Source organism: Salmo salar, chromosome ssa08 (genome assembly GCF_905237065.1).
Source record: "Salmo salar chromosome ssa08, Ssal_v3.1, whole genome shotgun sequence".
Classification (NCBI taxonomy): Eukaryota; Metazoa; Chordata; class Actinopteri; order Salmoniformes; family Salmonidae; genus Salmo; species Salmo salar.
Window position 1 is genome coordinate 24,499,350 of NC_059449.1, and position 19,477 is coordinate 24,518,826.

The 19,477-nt window shown below is 41.5% G+C and overlaps 2 protein-coding genes across 2 annotated transcripts in view; both read right to left on the bottom strand.

The window, feature by feature from the left end:
- LOC106597755 (NACHT, LRR and PYD domains-containing protein 12) overlaps positions 1-19,477 on the bottom strand; it is a 65,216-nt gene that overhangs the window by 39,149 nt on the left and 6,590 nt on the right. The window contains exon 5 of the mRNA XM_045723108.1: positions 19,247-19,420. Within this exon, the coding sequence (XP_045579064.1) occupies positions 19,247-19,420 (174 nt within the window). The remainder of the gene's footprint in view (positions 1-19,246; positions 19,421-19,477) is intronic.
- LOC106596856 (NACHT, LRR and PYD domains-containing protein 1 homolog) lies at positions 1,325-6,248 on the bottom strand. The gene is made up of 5 exons (XM_045723057.1): positions 5,920-6,248; positions 5,634-5,762; positions 2,429-2,555; positions 2,319-2,348; positions 1,325-1,731 (listed from the first exon to the last, which is right to left on the bottom strand). The coding sequence occupies exons 1-5, from the start codon at positions 6,151-6,153 to the stop codon at positions 1,397-1,399; spliced, it is 855 nt and encodes a 284-aa protein (XP_045579013.1). The 5' UTR covers positions 6,154-6,248; the 3' UTR covers positions 1,325-1,396.

A 19,477-nucleotide genomic window follows, 5' to 3' on the forward strand; every position in this document is an offset into this window, starting at 1 on the left:
CTGTTGCACCCTCGACAACTACTGTCATTATTATTATTTGACCATCTTGGTCATTTATGAACATTTGAACATCTTGGCCATGTTCTGTTATAATCTCCACCCGGCACAGCCAGAAGAGGACTGGCCAACCCTCACAGCCTGGTTCCTCTCTAGGTTTCTTCCTAGGTTTTGGCCTTTCTAGGGAGTTTTTCCTAGCCACCGTGCTTCTACACCTGCATTACTTGCTGTTTGGGGTTTTAGGCTGGGTTTCTTTTTTGTTAAGTTAAAATAAGTGTTCATGCAGTATTGTTGTAATTGTCATTATTACAAATAAAAAATAAATAAAACAATTCGGCCGATTAATCGGTATCGGCTTTTTTGGTCCTCCAATAATCGAGGTCAAGAGGTCGACCTCTAATTCATATTCTAATTCTGATACACTGTTAGGAACCAGCTCATAGCCCGTAACAAAAAGGGAGACAACGTGGAGATATAGAAAAACATATTTTTTAAATAAAGTCAACTATATACAAGTAAAAATGGGGTGTGTAGTCAGCAGTGGAAGTGAGTGGATGTGTTCACAGATGGTGATAATGAGGGCTGTTGAGAGGTGCCAAAACAAATGAACACAACGAAGCCCCAAAATGCCACAACCAAAAACAACAGTGTGTCTGGGTGGAGAGAGTCTCCTCAATGAATGGGGGAAAGGTGTATTTATCCCCGGGACACAGCCGAGCCCAGGGGTGTCCCATTTCACTGACGACCCTTCCGGCTCTGCCCACCGACATCCTATTAAAGAAAACAAGATCAAAGAGAAAGAATTCTGCAGTCTGAGTGGGAGGGTCGTCACAGTGTGACAGAGCGGGAGGGTCGTCACAGTGTGACAGAGCGGGAGGGTCGTCACACACACACAATATATATATATACAATGTTTTTTTCTCCATAACGTTTGTACTCTGTTACTATCCATTCTACCATTAGGTTGGTACCCCAACACTGTTACTATCCATTCTACCATTAGGTTGGTACCCCAACACTGTTACTATCCATTCTACCATTAGGTTGGTACCCCAGCACTGTTACTATCCATTCTACCATTAGGTTGGTACCGCAACAATGTTACTATCCATTCTACCATTAGGTTGGTACCCCAACACTGTTACTATCCATTCTACCATTAGGTTGGTACCCCAGCACTGTTACTATCCATTCTACCATTAGGTTGGTACCCCAACACTGTTACTATCCATTCTACCATTAGGTTGGTACCCCAACACTGTTACTATCCATTCTACCATTAGGATGGTACCCCAGCACTGTTACTATCCATTCTACCATTAGGGTGGTACCCCAACACTGTTACTATCCATTCTACCATTAGGTTGGTACCCCAACACTGTTACTATCCATTCTACCATTAGGTTGGTTCTCCAACACTGTTGATCTGAAGCAGTGAACAAAGACAGGGGTCCAGCTCCCCAAGAAGGTTGATCATCCTGGAACATGACTCATTTCCTTTTCTCAACACCATGTCGATGATGTCACGTGCCTTCTCTGTCCTCTCAGCTATCACCTTCACTGACTCCATTTCCTCCTGGTTGATGACTGTGTGTTGCAGGAGTCCGTCCAGCAGTTCATTCAGGACAGGTCCTGATACTCGTTTCACAAACTCTGTCCGTACAGAACGCAGCTGCTGCTCTGCAGGACCAGTCAGACTGCTCTCAGCCGGACCTCCTGCCCCCAACACAGCACCTGAGAGAGTCAGGTTACAAAATAACTACATTTGAACATTTACATTTCAGTCATTTAGAAGCAGACTCCTAAAATAAAAGTATTGAGAAAACATTATCTTTTACAATAACGACCTGAACATATCACATATTCACATTTAGGGACGGTTTCACAGACATAGAAAAACAGTCTGGAGCATTCAGAACCAGGCTAATCTACATCAAGTCATGGAGGAGGTGTCATTGGGGCATTCAGAACCAGGCTAATCTACATCAAGTCCTGGAGGAGATGTCATTGGGTCATTCAGAACCAGGCTAATCTACATCAAGTCCTGGAGGAGATGTCATTGGGTCATTCAGAACCAGGCTAATCTACATAAAGTCTTGGAGGAGATGTCATTTGGTCATTCAGAACCAGGCTAATCTACATTAAGTCCTGGAGGAGATGTCATTGGGTCATTCAGAACCAGGTTAATCTACATCAAGTCCTGGAGGAGATGTCATTGTTCTTGAAGACAGTATTTTATAATCAGAACTAGTCCAGGTCCTACAGTAAACCATGTTGACTGGCCCTCAAGTCATTGGTTTGTATCTCTCATGTTTACTTACTAGTTGAATGGGTTTCAGTGATGTATTCATCTGAAAGAAACAAAAATAGGTTATATCACTCTAAACAGCATCTGTCAGAAATAACAGTTATGATTGACATATTCTCCTACCTGTTGGTACAATTTCTTTCCATACTGTCCTCTCATCATCACCGATTAACTCCATCTCAATCCCTGTAATTTCCATAACCACCTTGAAAAAGCTTGGTGTGGTGTCTCTATGTATGAGATGAATCCTCTGGAGAGAGAGAGGGAGAGAGAGAGAGAGAGAGAGGTTAAACAAAAACATGGTTAAACATCAATTAAAAACACAACACCAAATCTTCCTCCACAGTAACTCAACACAACAGCCTCTGAATACCCCATATACTCAAACAGATCAATGTTAATCATTTTGTAACAGGCAAACTCAACCCTCAGTCTCGCTGCCAACATCCCCTCCAGCATTCCCATCACATCCACAAACCCCTGTCCTCGAATACTGTTCTTTCATGTTTTCCAAATTGCTAATTTAGCTGCCCCTGACACAAAGTTAAGAGAACTTCACCCCTTCTACTAAACCTGTACTTTGTCCCAAATATAAACATTTGGGAAGAGAAAACCTCTCCCACACCTGAGAATCAGCTAGTGATCAGGTCAATCATCCCCACCAACCTGGGACACTGTAAGTACAATGTTCATCCCAACCGTGGAGTGGACCCCATCTGAAGCTGACCTGCCCACAGCGATTCACTCTTTCCCCAAAGAAAAGAGGGGGTTCTCCTCTACCTGAGGAGAACCCCTCACACACCTTTTAGAGCATTTGAGAGAACCTTAACATCCTCAACCCCTGTAATAAAAACTGTCACGTGATCTGCATACAAAGACCGTGCTATCGTGGGACCCTTCATAACCCCTGGCACAGAGAAACCAGTAAGCCTCGCTCTTAAAAAACAAAGCATTGGTTCAATTGCCAGACAATATAACTGCGCTGAAGTTGGGCATCCCTGCCTAATACCCCTATGGACAGGGATGGGGCAGCTCAACCCAACCCCCCACCTTCATCATACATGAGGCCCCCAGCATACAGTAAACTCATCCAAGACAAAAAAACATCCCCAAACCCAAAGGCTTTCATTGTTTTGAACAAGTACTGGTGGTCCACACGGTCAAAAGCCTTCTTCTGATCCAAAGAAAGTAAACCCACATTCACATCAGACAGTTTACAAACGTCTAAAACATCTCTTATCAGAAACAAGTTCTCAACGATAGAGCGGTCAGGTACACAGTCAGACTGGTCCATGTGGACCAACAACCCCAGATATTCTTTCAACCTGTTTGAGAGACACTTAGATATCATTTTATATTCTGCGCACAGCAATGCAACAGGTCACCAGTTTTTTTAAAGGGCCAAATCCTCCCTTTTGGCAACAATGAAAGCACAGCACGTTGACAGGATACAGGAAGAGAATCCTCATGAAAAGATTCACACACCACTTCATAAAAATCCCCCCCAATAGACAGCGGGGGTAGCACCCCAGTGCTTATAGAACTCAGATGGTAAAACATCGATGCCAGGGGCTCCGGGGTCCCTCTGAGTGAGCAACTTCAATTCAATAGATTTGATGTCCTGTTCAAGGGCCCTGATAGTCTCTTTAACTTCAATACAAGACAGAGCAGTATACTGTTGACAAGACACACATATTTGGGCCTTCCCAACCTCCCACCATTGTCTCAAGGATTCAAAAATTCTAATTAATAACCCTCAATGTTTTCCAGAACAACAAAAACTTTTCCCAAAACATGGCGTCATGTAAAATCTTCACATTAAAATATCAATAAGGTGATGACCTTCATGGACAGGACAAGTGAATATCAACAGTAACAATATGGGGATCAGAAAAACCCTCAGGAGTAATGTCAACCCTACTACAGTAGTGATCAGATACATACAGCCTGTCTAACCTTGCTGCTCCGACACCACCTTCATTAACTACTACAGTAGTGATCAGATACATACAGCCTGTCTAACCTTGATTGATTGAGTCATCGCCAGCTGCTATCATATCAGAAATATCCATATCCTTCTCCTGATCTTCCTCAACTGAGGCAACAGACCCCTGACTCCCCTCTGCCACATCCCTCTCAACACTCCTCACCTGTACCACATTACTCATACCGGGCATCTCCTCCACTGCCTAGGAGACTAGCCCCACCTGAACCCCCTCCTGTACCCCATTACCAGTAGTGGACATCTCCTCCACTACCTGGGAGACTAGCTCCACCCGAACCCCATCCTGTACCCCATTACTCGTACCGTGCATCTCCTCCACTACCTGGGAGACTATACCCACCTAAACCCCCTCCTGTACCCCATCACGCGTACTGGGCATCTTCTCACCAGTCTGGGGAAATGGCTCCCCAGATCCATCCTGAGCTCCTACAACAATATTTTTCTGCTGCACATCAGACGCTATGTTCCCCTCTGTTACAAACTGCAACTCAGTACCCTCAACACAAACAACTTGTTCCTCAGCAACAGGTGCTTGTGGCTGCTCTACGACTGTCAGCCTACCTCTCCCTACATCAGTGAGTCCAGGCGTTACGAGGATCACCTGCAAGCATGTCGCTTATGGCCAACATCCCCACACTCAAATCACTGTTGACTACCCATACTAGCATTAGCCATATACAGTCTGTTGTCATACTTGACTTTAAACGATAACTCCAAAGTCTGCTCCGGTGAGTCCAAAAACATAAACACCTGTCGCCGAAACAACAACCTTTTTCAGAGCCGAGTGTTTGAAACCCAACTTCCCAAACCGCAATAACTCTCGTTCCAATCGCTCATTTGCAATAAAAGGCGGTACATTCAAAATCGTAACCCTTGTTGACGGAGAAAAAGCGGCATAACTTTTTCATAGTCTACCTTCTCTCCTACTGAGACCAGATACTCCTCCACAGTGACAGCAGCTTCAGTAACACACCTCAAGCCGTGCCCAAGTGGCAGGGACAACGACCCCATGTGGGTCGCCATCCCCACCAAAACCAGGACAATTCAACAAGAAATACAATATATCTAATTCTACCACTGAAAAAAACCTGAATCAGCAGAAAAAGGAAAACCACCAAGAAAAGTAAACAAGAAAGAAACCACAGGCGATCTAACTCAAGACAACACTCACCCTCGCTCATACAATACCCAGCATGCACCAAACACTGCCAGCATAAAGAGAGAGAGACAGAGAGAGAGACAGAGAGAGAGAGAGAGAGAGAGAGAGAGAGAGAGATGTGACTTAAATGTCAGATTCATGTTCTTAGTCTACAAATACTGTACCGGTGGAAAGATGGAGGTAGAACAGGGAATGTTCAGTCTGAAGGAACTATTCAGTTTTAAGGACTGCTCTGGTCTTGTGATAGGAATCCTTTTAGACCCTTGAAACTTTGATTCCTGTTCTTCCACAGCCTGTGAAACGAGGCATGGAATACACAGCCAGTCAATGTATAGTCTAATTCAAACATTATTCAGAAAACTAGCAACACACTTATCTTCATTTAATGAGTGTCAACATAAACTGCACCACTGGTTAGTTAAGGTCACCTCTATAATAATGGAACCTCACCAGTATTTGGCCGGGGTTACTGGGGAACAGGTATAGGCGTGGAATTAGTGTTTGCTTTTTCACTGTCAGATAGAGCATCAGCTCAGAGTGGACATCTACGTTCCAAGAAAATATATATCTCAGTATAACAGAGATAGCTGAGAACTTGGGATGGAGAATCTTAGCATGGAATCTGGTGACCTCATGCACTTCCTCTAAAGACACTCCATGTTCCTCTACATGAAGAATCTTCATCTCATTCCTCAGGGAAGGGTTGAATGGTTGGTCAGTACACACCTGGCTTTGAGACTGTGTTTATATTACTAAAGCAGAACACAGGACTGTCTATATCCCAGTATGAATGGTTGGTCAGTACACACCTGGCTTTGAGACTGTGTTTATATTACTAAAGCAGAACACAGGACTCTCTATATCCCAGTATGAATGGTTGGTCAGTACACACCTGGCTTTGAGACTGTACCTGACTCCTGCAGGTATGTAAAACTAAGAATTGACATTATGACTTACCTCAACATAGCCACAAGTCTTACAGCTCTGAGGAATCCCTGAAGTCAAAAGTAGTATTTCAAATGGACAATCTCATGGAATATTGAATGAATAATTATTAAATAAACTTTTAATAAAAATGAATATAAGTGAGCAACAGTCTCAGAATGCACACTCATTAGCATACCATATTCTGACATTAGTTTTATATTAATTAATGTTTGTGGAAGCAGGAAACAACATTTTTCTGGTCCATGTGTTGTAGATGTTGGGGGCCTGATTTCTGGTAGATTCTAGGATGAGAGCTTAAAGGTAGAGTCAGCTAAATTATTTTGTACGAGCAGCACCACAGATATTGTGATGAGCAAGATGCCTGACCTCTCTCACACAGTCACACACAGTATCTACTGTCGTGTTTTTGGCTATGCCGGATTAAGTGATATGACATGCTATTCAATAAAATCCTTTCTCTGTAATTAATATTACCTGAGTGAGCTAATCATGTAAATTAAATTAACTAGAAAGTTGGAGCACCACGAAAGAGTGTTTTAGAGCTGTTATCCTCTCTAGGGTAGGGGGCAGTATTTGCACGGCCGGATAAAAAACGTACCCGATTTAATCTGGTTATTACTACTGCCCAGAAACTAGAATATGCATATAATTATTGGCTTTGGATAGAAAACACCCTAAAGTTTCTAAAACTGTTTGAATGGTGTCTGTGAGTATAACAGAACTCATATGGCAGGCAAAAACCTGAGAAGATTCCTTACAGGAAGTGGCCTGTCTGACCATTTCTTGGGCTTCTACACTCTCTTTATTGAAAACTGAGGATCTCTGCTGTAATGTGACACTTCTTACGGCTCCCATAGGCTCTCAGAAGGCGGCAAACCGGTGAATGATGTCTTTGCAGGCCCTGGGCGAAAAACACTAGCGCATTTGGATAATGGTCGATCAGAGAACAATGAGACTGAGGCGCGTGCACGAGGCGACACCATGTATTTATTTTTTCGTCTTTGAACTAAAACAGGGTTTCCCGGTCGGAATATTATCGCTTTTTTACGAGAAAAATCGCATAAAAATTTATTTTAAACAGCGGTTGACATGCGTCGAAGTACGGTAATGGAATATTTAGATTTTTTTGTCACAAAACGCGTCGGGCGCGTCACCCTTCGTCACCCTTCGGATAGTGTCTTGAACGCACGAACAAAACAGAGGATATTTGAACATAACTATGGATTATTTTGAACCAAACCAACATTTGTTATTGAAGTAGAAGTCCTGGGAGTGCATTCTGACGAAGAACAGCAAAGGTAATCAAATTTTTCTAATAGTAAATCGGAGTTTGGTGAGGGCCAAACTTGGTTGGTGTCTAAATAGCTAGCCCGTGATGGCTGGGCTATCTACTCAGAATATTGCAAAATGTGCTTTTGCCGAAAAGCTATTTTAAAATCAGACATAGCGATTGCATAAAGGAGTTCTGTATCTATAATTCTTAAAATAATTGTTATGTTTTTTGTGAACGTTTATCGTGAGTAATTTAGTAAATTCACCGGAAGTTTGCGGTGGGTATGCCAGTTCTGAACGTCACATGCTAATGTAAAAAGCTGGTTTTTGATATAAATATGAACTTGATTGAACAAAACATGCATGTATTGTATAACATAATGTCCTAGCATTGTCATCTGATGAAGATCATCAAAGGTTAGTGCTGCATTTAGCTGTGGTTTGGGTTTATGTGACATTATATGCTAGCTTGAAAAATGGGTGTCTGATTATTTCTGGCTGGGTACTCTGCTGACATAATCTAATGTTTTGCTTTCGTTGTAAAGCCTTTTTGAAATCGGACAGTGTGGTTAGATTAACGAGAGTCTTGTCTTTAAAATGGTGTAAAATAGTCATATGTTTGAGAAATTGAAGTAATAGCATTTCTAAGGTATTTGAATAACGCGCCACGGGATTCCACTGGGTGTTGAGTAGGTGGGACGATTTCGTCCCACATACCCTAGAGAGGTTATCTTCCGAATAAACTCTTAAAGACCTAGTAATATTTTACATCTATAGCAGTCAATATTAATCGTCACCTTATTTCAGTCTCATCTGAAAGTTGTAAATTCTTGGTTATCTTCACGAACCCTGGCTAACAAGTTGAATCAGCAATACAAAATTAGGTTTAATTATTTATTTACTAAATACCTAACTAATCACACAGAATTACATATACACAGAATGCAAATTATGTCATACAGAAAACTTCCCTGGGGGACGGAACCTGTATGACTGTCACGCCCTGGCCATAGAAAGGTTTTTGTTCTCTATTTTGGTTAGGCCAGGGTGTGACTAGGGTGGGCGTTCTATGTTCCTTTTCTATGTTTTTGTATTTCTTTGTTTTGGGCCGAGTATGGTTCCTAATCAGAGGCAGCTGTCTATTGTTGTCTCTGATTAGGAATCATACTTAGGCAGCCTTTTCCCACCTGTGCTTTGTGGGATCTTGTGTTTGTGTAGCTGCCTGTGAGCAGCCCAGAACGTCATGCTACGTTTTCTTCTGTATTGTTTTGGTGAGTTTCATATTTATTAAACATGTGGAACTCTAAGTACGCTGCGCCTTGGTCTACTCCTTTAGACGAACGTGACAATGACGGCTGGTTACACAAAGAGAGGGGTTGGGCTTGAATGAAAGAGCAGGAAGACTGAGGAACAAAGGGAGAAGCTGTGATATCGTAAATACAGTATCTTATGCATTCTAAATTACCGCCCATTTGGAAAAGGAAAATGCAATAAATATTTACTCTGAGCTGCGCTTCGGTAGGTTGGTCGTAGATGCTGGCCGTGTTGGCCAACAGAGACCTTCCTGTCCTCAAAAGAATGTCTCTGGTGGTAAATTGGATACGTTGTAGTATCTTCGTTGTGTGTTAGACTGGATACGTCGTCCGTCCTTTCCTAGCCCACGTTTACAGCTTCTGTTGCTAACTCAACGGCTAGGATGTCTCACTTCTTTAGTGAATAAGAGTTCAAAGTTCATACCATTCACAACCAAAGCTCATGCTGAGGTTGGCTTAGTTCTGTAGTTGACATGTTAGTCCTTTTTAACGTATGGACCGTCGTCTTATCTTCCTTGGAACAGGAGGTTACATTTTCGTCAAGGGCTTATATAGTGGAGGGAGAGAAGGGTGTGTTTCATAGTTTATAACCCATGTCTCTTCACAGGGGCGGGCCACTGATTGAGCAGGGCTCTAACCTTATGAAAACCCAATTCTCTCATTTGGAAGCTAAAATTACATTTAATCTTTTCACAAATAGTTTTATATTTAAACATTTAAATTGAACAACAATTCCATGTGAATCTGATAACTAGAATGTGTAGACTTTCCCAGATACAGTTTATGTCGTCCTGTCATCAGTCATGTCTCAGATGACAACCGAACTGACATCATATTCATTAAGTACCAACGCATATTTTCAACTGGTTCTATTACCGAAATATGGTTCCTTTCCCCCCACTTGTTTGATGTTCCCAGACTCTCGATGTTTAACAATGGCTATTCAAGAGTCCTTCAGTAGAGTCGGAGAGAGAGGGAAGGGAGAAAGGTATTTATGGGGGGGGTCATAAACCTTACCCACAGGCCAACATCATGACACTACCCATGTGCAAGGGTTCTCTTCACTCTCTTACAGAGTGTTAGCCACGGGAACAAAACAGCAGAGAAATTTACATTTGCGCTCCAACACTCTTAGTTGTTGTTGAAATTGACCCACTATGCTGTTTACTTTGTGCATCTACGTCATATTGCTGACTCTACCTTTAAGTTTGTTTTGACCAAATAGATCATGATTGTGTTCCTTGCCTGGGACTCAAGTATAATGAACGCTTTAAAACTATTTTGATTTAAAAACAATTCAGTTAACACTCACATTTCTCAGGTCCAGGCTTGATACAACACTCTCCACCATGGTCTCTGGTGTTCTCAGGTCCAGGCTTGATCCAACTCTCTCCACCATGGTCTCTGGTGTTCTTAGGTCTAGGCTTGATCCAACTCTCTCCACCATGGTCTCTGGTGTTGGTAAAGCAGAAGGATAGACTGATTAAACTACATACAACTTATAAAGGCTTTATATAGCATACATACAGTCTTCATAACAATACAAAGGGTGACAGACCAGCTCCCTATGTAAGGTGCATACAAACACATTAAAACATACCACTACTACTAATCTAACTGTCTGTAGGTCCAACAGAACACATTAAAACACACCACTACTACTAATCTAACTGTCTGAAGGTCCAACAGAACACATTAAAACAACACTACTACTAATCTAACTGTCTGTAGGTCCAACAGAACACATTAAAACACACCACTACTAATGTATTTATAGAAATGATTCCAGACGATAAACAAATTATAAAGCATTACTATTACTCACCTCTGAATGTGTTGGTCATCTATCTGACACAGGGTCACTGAGGAGGAGGAGGAGTAAACCCCAAACAGAAACCCAAATCCAGGATAGAGGGGTTCAGTGAATGTGGTGTGTCTTGAGTAAAGGTGTTTCAGTGTACCAGAGGAGGACAAACTATAGAAGGACAAAGTACCAGCTGGCCAGTCCAGATACACACCAACTCTCATAGAATCAGGACAAGGGATGGATCTCCTACGGACTCCAGCTTGGAGAAAGTGATAATGACTGTCAGAGCAGACTAAACACCAGGACTCCTTATTGGCTCCAATCCTACTGTCATCTCCAGCTCCCTTCCTCATCATTCCTTTGTAAACTACACCAATAACAGTCATGCCACCATCCCAGTAACTATCCATCTCCACCTCCCAGTAATAACGAGATCCAGATAAGCCTTCTCTGCAGAGAACGTGGGAATGATAGTCAAATCTGTCTGGATGGTTTTCATAATGCTGCTTCTCTTCCACCAATGTCACCTTCCTGTTCCCCTCAGACAGTATCAGGTTTGGGTTTGCTGTATTTGGGTCCAGGGTGAGATGACAGGCATCTGTAGACAAAAGGAGAGTTTAATCAAACCACATCTTCATATAAAATGTTGTTTTGTAGGTACAGAACAAGTATTGATTAGTTACTATGTTACTATAGAGCTGAATATGCAATTAATTAAGATTGAAGAGACTTACATTTCCTCAGCCCTGATTTCAGCCTGCCCTCTCCACCATGATCCACACTGTAGGAGAAACAGGTTATTGACTGACAAAGACCTAATAAAGCAGTCAACATTTAAACCATATTGTTGTGTTCTGGTGCACTATCCAAGTTCATTACTAGAGACATACAGGTATTCTGTCCTACCTACTGCATACAGAACAGAGTACAATTCATTACTAGAGACATACAGGTATTCTATCCTACCTACTGCATACAGAACAGAGTACAATTCATTACTAGTGTAATGATGTTGCCCTCTTTGGGTTTTCTATGTACCATCCCCCTACCTCCCCCTTCTCAGGCCCTGTTTGAGCGGTCGTAAATTCCTAAGAAAATGTCCCGCCTCATGGCCACAGTATAAAGAGACAGAGTGTTTTCATAGAGAGACAAAGGAATTCTTCTACCTCACAGAATTGGAGAACCGAACAACATTTATGTTCTGGAGAAGGTATAAAAGATCGGTGAAAAATCCAGCTACGAACTGGTCCGTTTGGTACAATTTTGTGAAACTCATGAGAGACAATACGGCCATATTACCATAATAATGTTTATATACTAGCCTCAGCTATGAGACTTACATCTAAATGGTTGTATAAAATTAATGAATAAGGATAAAGCTATTTGGAATATGTTGGGATGCTTGTAAGATGTTAACCTGTTAGGGCTAGGGGGCAGTATTTGCACGGCTGGATAAAAAACGTACCCGATTTAATCTGGTTACTACTCCTGCCCAGTAACTAGAATATGCATATAATTATTGTCTTTGGATAGAAAACACTCTAAAGTTTCTAAAACTGTTTGAATGGTGTCTGTGAGTATAACAGAACTCATATGGCAGGCAAAAACCTGAGAGATTCCTTTACAGGAAGTGGCCTGTCTGACCATTTATTGTCTTTCTTTGACATCTCTTTCTAAAACTAAGGATCTCTACGGTAACGTGACACTTCCCACGGCTCCAATAGGCTCTCAGAGCCCAGGAAAAACCTGAATGTCGTCATTCCAGCCCCAGGCTGAAACACATTATCGCCTTTCTCAAGTGGCCGATCAGGGGACAGTGGGCTTAGGCGCGTGCACTGGCCGCCCCCGTCTTTCTGTTTTTTCCTCTGTTTACCGAAAAGGAGATTCCCGGTCGGAATATTATCGCTTTTTTACGAGATAAATTGCATAAAAATTGATTTTAAACAGCGGTTGACATGCTTCGAAGTACGGTAATGGAATATTTCGAATTTTTTTGTCACGAATTGCGCCATGCTCGTAACCCTGATTTATCATTTCAGATAGTGTCTGGAACGCACGAACAAAACGCCGTTTTTCGGATATAACGATGGATTATTTGGGACCAAACCAACATTTGTTATTGAAGTAGAAGTCCTGGGAGTGCATTCTGACGAAGACAACAAAGGTAATAACATTTTTGTTATAGTAAATCTGATTTTGGTGAAGGCTAAACTTGCCGGGTATCTAAATAGCTAGCCCGTGATGGCTGGGCTATGTACTTAGAATATTGCAAAATGGGCTTTCACCAAAAAGCTATTTTAAAATCGGACATATCGAGTGCATAGAGGAGTTCTGTATCTATAATTCTTAAAATAATTGTTATGCTTTTTGTGAACGTTTATCGTGAGTAATTTAGTAAATTGTTAGTAAATTCCCCGGAAGTTTGCGGGGGGTATGCTAGTTCTGAACGTCACATGCTAATGTAAAAAGCTGGTTTTTGATATAAATATGAACTTGATTGAACAAAACATGCATGTATTGTATAACATAATGTCCTAGGTGTGTCACGCTAAATGCAAAACCTCATAAATGCTATAACTTTATTTTCTCAAACATATGACTATTTTACACCGTTTTATAGATACACCTCTCCTTAATCGAACCACGTTGTCCGATTTCAAAAAGGCTTTACAGCAAACGCAAAACATTAGATTATGTCAGCAGAGTACCCAGCCAGAAATAATCACACAGCCATTTTCAAAGCAACTAGCATGCATCACAAATACCCAAAACACAGCTAAATGCAGCACTAACCTTTGACAACCTTCATCAGATGACACTCCTAGGACATCATGTTACACAACACATGCATTTTTTGTTCGATAAAGTTCATATTTATATATAAAAACAGCAGAAAATCTTTTGCCTCAAATGCGTCCGGTTTATTAGCGCTATAATTTACAAAATTACTATTAGAAAACATTGTTAAAATGTAATATTGTCTTTCAAAGACTTATAGATTAACATGTCTTGAATGCCATCTCTTTGCCAGATTTAAAAATAACTTTACTGGGAAATCACACTTTGCAATAAACGACGTGGTATGCCCAGAAAAATAGTCTAGGCTATACATGTTTTGAGCCATCTTGGAACGATCAACCATCAAAAATACTATTGTAAATAATCCCTTACCTTTGATTATCTTTATCAGAAGGCACTTCTAGAAATCCCAGGTCCATAACAAATGTAGTTTTGTTCAAAAAAGTTAACCTCTTACATCTAGACGTTCCGCTAGCGGAACACCTGCTCCAATATCCAATGATAGGCGTGGCGCGAATTACAAATTCCTCAAAAATACATTTTTTTTTTCAAACATATGACTATTTCACAGCATTTTAATAAAGATAAGACTCTCCTTTATCTAACCACACTGTCCGATTTCAAAAAGGCTTTACAGCGAAAGCAAAACATTAGATTATGTCAGCAGAGTACCAAGCCAGAAATAATCAGACACCCATTTTTCAAGCTAGCATATAATGTCACAAAAACCCAGAAGACAGCTAAATGCAGCACTAACCTTTGATGATCTTCATCAGATGACACACCTAGGACATTATGTTATACAATACATGCATGTTTTGTTTAATCAAGTTCATATTTATATCAAAAAACTGCTTTTTACATTAGCATGTGACGTTCAGAACTGGCATACCCCCGCAAACTTCCGGGGAATTTGCTAACAATTTACTAAATTACTCACGATAAACATTCACAAAAAGCATAACAATTATTTTAAGAATTATAGATACATAACTCCTCTATTCACTCGATATGTCCGATTTTAAAATAGCTTTTTGGTGAAAGCACATTTTGCAATATTCTAAGTACATAGCCCAGGCATCACGGGCTAGCTATTTAGACACCCGGCAAGTTTAGCACTCACCAATATCAGATTTACTATTATAAAAGTTTGATTACCTTTTGTTGTCTTCGTCAGAATGCACTCCCAGGACTGCTACTTCAATAACAAATGTTGGTTTGGTCCAAAATAATCCATCGTTATATCCGAATAGCGGCGTTTTGTTCGTGCGTCCCAGACACTATCCGAATGGTAAAGAAGGGTCGCGCGCATGGCGCAATTCGTGACAAAAAAAATCGAAATATTCCATTACCGTACTTCGAAGCATGTCGACCGCTGTTTAAAATCCATTTTTATGCAATTTTTCTCGTAAAAAAGCGATAATATTCCGACCGGGAATGTCCATTTAGCTAAACAGAGGAATGAAAACAAACCTTTCGGTCGACGCGGGCACGAGCCTGAGTCTCACAGTACTGTAACCAGCCACTACCCAAACGCGCTACTTTGTTTCAGCCAGAGCCTGCAAAGCCACGATTCCGCTTTTTGCCGCCTTCTGAGAACCTGTGGCAGCCGTAGGAAGTGTCACGGGACAGCTAAGATCCTCACTCTTCAATAAACAGAGACAAGAAGAACGACACCTTGTCAGACAGGCCACTTCCTGCATGAAATGTTCTCAGGTTTTTGCCTGCCATATGAGTTCTGTTATACTCACAGACACCATTCAAACAGTTTTAGAAACTTTAGGGTGTTTTCTATCCAAAGCCAATAATTATATGCATATTCTAGTTACTGGGCAGCAGTAGTAACCAGATTAAATCGGGTACGTTTTTTATCCAGCCGTGAAAATACTGCCCCCTAGCCATAACAGGTTAATAATTTATGTCCCAATAGCGTTAGCGCGCTCCGAAGGCTAGTGAAAATGTACCGTCTGCGTCTGACTTGTCGTCAGGAATGAGCAAAAAAAATATATTTAAGTTCGTTCAAACATGTCAAACGTTTTATAACATAAATCTTTAGGGGCTTTTTCAACCAGGGCTTCAATAATATTCCATTGGGATGGTTGCATTGTCTTTCAAAACGTTTCGAAAAGGGAGAGTACCCATGGGCGCCGACGTCACAATGGTAATGGCCCATTTCCTGTGACCTAGGTAAACATCCTCTCTTTCAGTCAATTTTGATGGTAGGAGGCTCAAAACACTTTGTAAAGACTGGGGACATCTAGTGGAAGCTTTAGGAAGTGCTAAATGAATCGCAAGCCACTGTGTTTCAATGGCAAATGTTTGAAGTGATATCCACACATCAGATTTCAGTTTCCTGTCAGGATTTGTCTCAGGGTTTTGACTGCCATATGAGTTCTGTTATACTCACAGACACCATTCAAACAGTTTTAGAAACTTTAGGGTGTTTTCTATCCAAAGCCAATAATTATATGCATATTCTAGTTACTGGGCAGGAGTAGTAACCAGATTAAATCGGGTACGTTTTTTATCCAGCCGTGTCAATACTGCCCCCTAGCCCTAACAGGTTAAAACGTTACGAAACGAGAGAGTACACACGGGCTCGCGCGCCATAGTAGTATAGGACTTCCCACAATGACACAGTATCCAGGCCTCTTGTTCGGTCAGTTTTTACTGTCAGAATCCTAACCCACTGTGTGTTTCAATGGCCAAGCCTTGAAATTCATTTCACACATCAGATTTTCACTTCCTGTCAGAATTTCGCTCAGGGTTTTGACTGCCATATGAGTTCTGTTATACTTACAGACACCATTCAAACAGTTTTAGAAACTTCAGAGTGTTTTCTATCAAAATCTACTAATAATATGCATATCCTAGCTTCTGAGTTTGTGTAGGACGCCATTTAAAATGGGCACATATTTTTTTCAAAATTCTCAATACTGCCCCCTAGCCCCAAGAAGGACGATCAAAACGTAGACCAATGTTCTCCAGAAGTTCCACTACGGGAAGAACTAAAGCGAGAACAATTTGAGAAAAGGGTAAAAGATAAGTCACAAGGACTAGACGGGGAATTACCGGACACCAGGTCCGCAGGAATTAACACCCAAATCAAGGACGTTAAAGTTCAAATTTCTCCCGCTCTCATTCAAGACCCTATCCAGGGCCCAATTGATCAAGAAACAAGCCCCCGGGCTTTGTCTATAGACTCTGATACAAAAGTTGCGAAGAAAAAGGTCAAACGCTTCGTTAAAGCCAAGCCCACTCAAAATCGGAAAAGTCAATCTGCTTCCACCTTGAACAGAAATGGCATATCACGTCGTTGCGAACGACCACTCCACTTTGTGGGGAATATGTCCACTAACCACGAATCTAAACGGCCATACCTGGAAACAGTCCTGGAGGACTGCTTAACTTGTCATGCGCTAATTGATTCGGGTGCGACAATATAACTCATCTCTCAAACATTGTTCGATGATCTAAAAAGGGCTTTGAAGCCAACTAAACGTTGGTTAACAGTGGAACGATGCGACACTAAACTTTGAGGGGTCACTCAGGCTACCTCGCCTCTCACATTGAGAGTCATAATGAAACTACGCTTCCAGGACGTATCGCTCGTTCACCCTGTGTATGTTACCAGCCTCAACTGTACCCCTGCTACTTGGAGCAGACTTGATGGATCAGTTACTCCCATTGATGGATTGGAAAACCAACCAGGTATGGTCACAGGCCACAGTGCCTTCTCCACTGACCACACTGTCTTCCCCTAACTCTAGCTGCAACGCAGTCATTCACGAGGGGTATCTGTCGAAAGCGCCCCTTGGGAAAAAGACCTTTAGAAACCTCTTGGTACAGAATCCGATCCAAGGAGATATTACGATATCTCGACACATTCCATCAGCCAACCTGATTGACCATTCTTTTCATGATTTCGAGCCAGCTGTCTCTGTTTATAAGCAACTTCCCTCCTCCTTGCAGTCGTGCAATACGATAGTTGAGATGAACTTGTCTTGCCCTTCGGACACTTCCGCAAGCACTGCGGCCGTCTCAGCAAGAAAAACATTGATGCGCAGAGTATACTCTGCTTCCAATGATACACCTTCCGCTTGGTTGGGGACTGTCACCCCTTACAATGACACTAATGGCGTCAGTCCAGCAACTGACCCGATGACTCCCACTGGTGAAACACTTTGCGATATCACAGACCGATATCCTCGTCTCAGTTCGCAGGTACTGAAGAGGTTGCCCCACGTGGACGCGGTGGTGACTGACATGCCTCGACAGTCACTGAGCGCTTTGAAGGACAAACACCAGGAGAGTTGGTTGAAAGGTTACAGCCATTCTCATAACAACGTGGCCGCTGACAACTCGTACATAGGGTCCGACCTTTTCGTTTGCGCCTCGGACACCAACACCACCCGCTGGTGGGGGGGTCCCGAGACACAAAGGGGGGGAATAGTAGCCCAGAGCCTCATCGAGACCGGTGGGGGGGTCGTGTAACTCCCGCTAGGATTTTGGGGCGGCAGGGTAGCCTAGTGGTTAGAGCGTTAGACTAGTAACCGGAAGGGTGCAAGTTCAAATCTCCGAGCTCACAAGGTACAAATCTGTTGTTCTGCCCCTGAACAAGGCAGTTAACCCATTGTTCCTAGGCTGTCATTGTAAATAAGAATTTGTTCTTAACTGACTTGCCTAGTTAAATAAAGATAAATAAAAAATAAGGTAACGTTTGTCAACATATTTCCAATGTACATTTTTTTTTTTAAGTCTTTGCCGTTATTGATCAGAGTTACCGTGTCATATGGATATCTACACAGTTATTACATTGGCAAGGTGGTGTAAGTCTACACAAACACAGACCTTATTTGAAGTGAATCTAAAAATATCCTATGGAATAAATAAATAAATAAATAGGAACCACTTTTCAGATTTTGCTGGAAGGTGTCATGGGATTTATGACTCACACTTTGGTAGTCAATTCTTACCATGCCCATTATTAAAATAGGATTTCCTGCATATAGAAATTACAGTTGTTTTCAACATTCATCACAGGTAACTTCAACTCTAGTTTTATTATTCAAACAGTTGAGAGTATTTGTGTCTCCTAAGCAGACTCTTCAGTATCTTTGTCAATTCAGAGAGCTGTGTGTGTGTGTGTGTGTGTGTGTACGATTATATTAATTTTACCCATGGCAGAGAAAAGCAGAGCACCAGTGTGGGACTATAACATTGAATTGGCCCCAGGGAAAGCAAGGTGTCTAATTTGTGATAATTGTCATTATTACAAACATATATATAAAAAAATACAAATCGGCCGATTGATCGGTATCGGCTTTTTTTGGTCCTCCAATTTTCGGTATCAGCGTTAAAATCATAATTGATCGACCTCTAACGTCGATACACTGTTAAATATGCAAAGCTTTAAGAATAATGAGATACATTAAGACAATAACAAAAGGACACATGATTTACCAATGTTAAAAACATACTAACTCACTCAAGATATTCAACCTTAGTTTGATATATTTATCACATCGTATGTATGTTTCTGCATATTTATCAAGATGGTAAAATAATGTTAGAAACATAATTACTACAAATATATAAAAACTATAAAGACAGAGGATACTGAAGATATTTAACTCACACTAGTGTCTGTATGTTGCAGAGTGGACTGGTTAGTCCAACACAGAGCAGCTCCACTCCTCTGTCTCCCAGGTCATTGTAGCTGAGGTCCAGTTCTCTCAGGGGGGAGTTTGGTGTCTGCAGAGCTGAGGCCAGAGTCTCACAGGATTTAGATGTCAGTTTACAGCCATCCAGTCTGGAGAGAGGAGATAATCTGTTAGATATACAAATCCTTCATTATAATGATACTGTA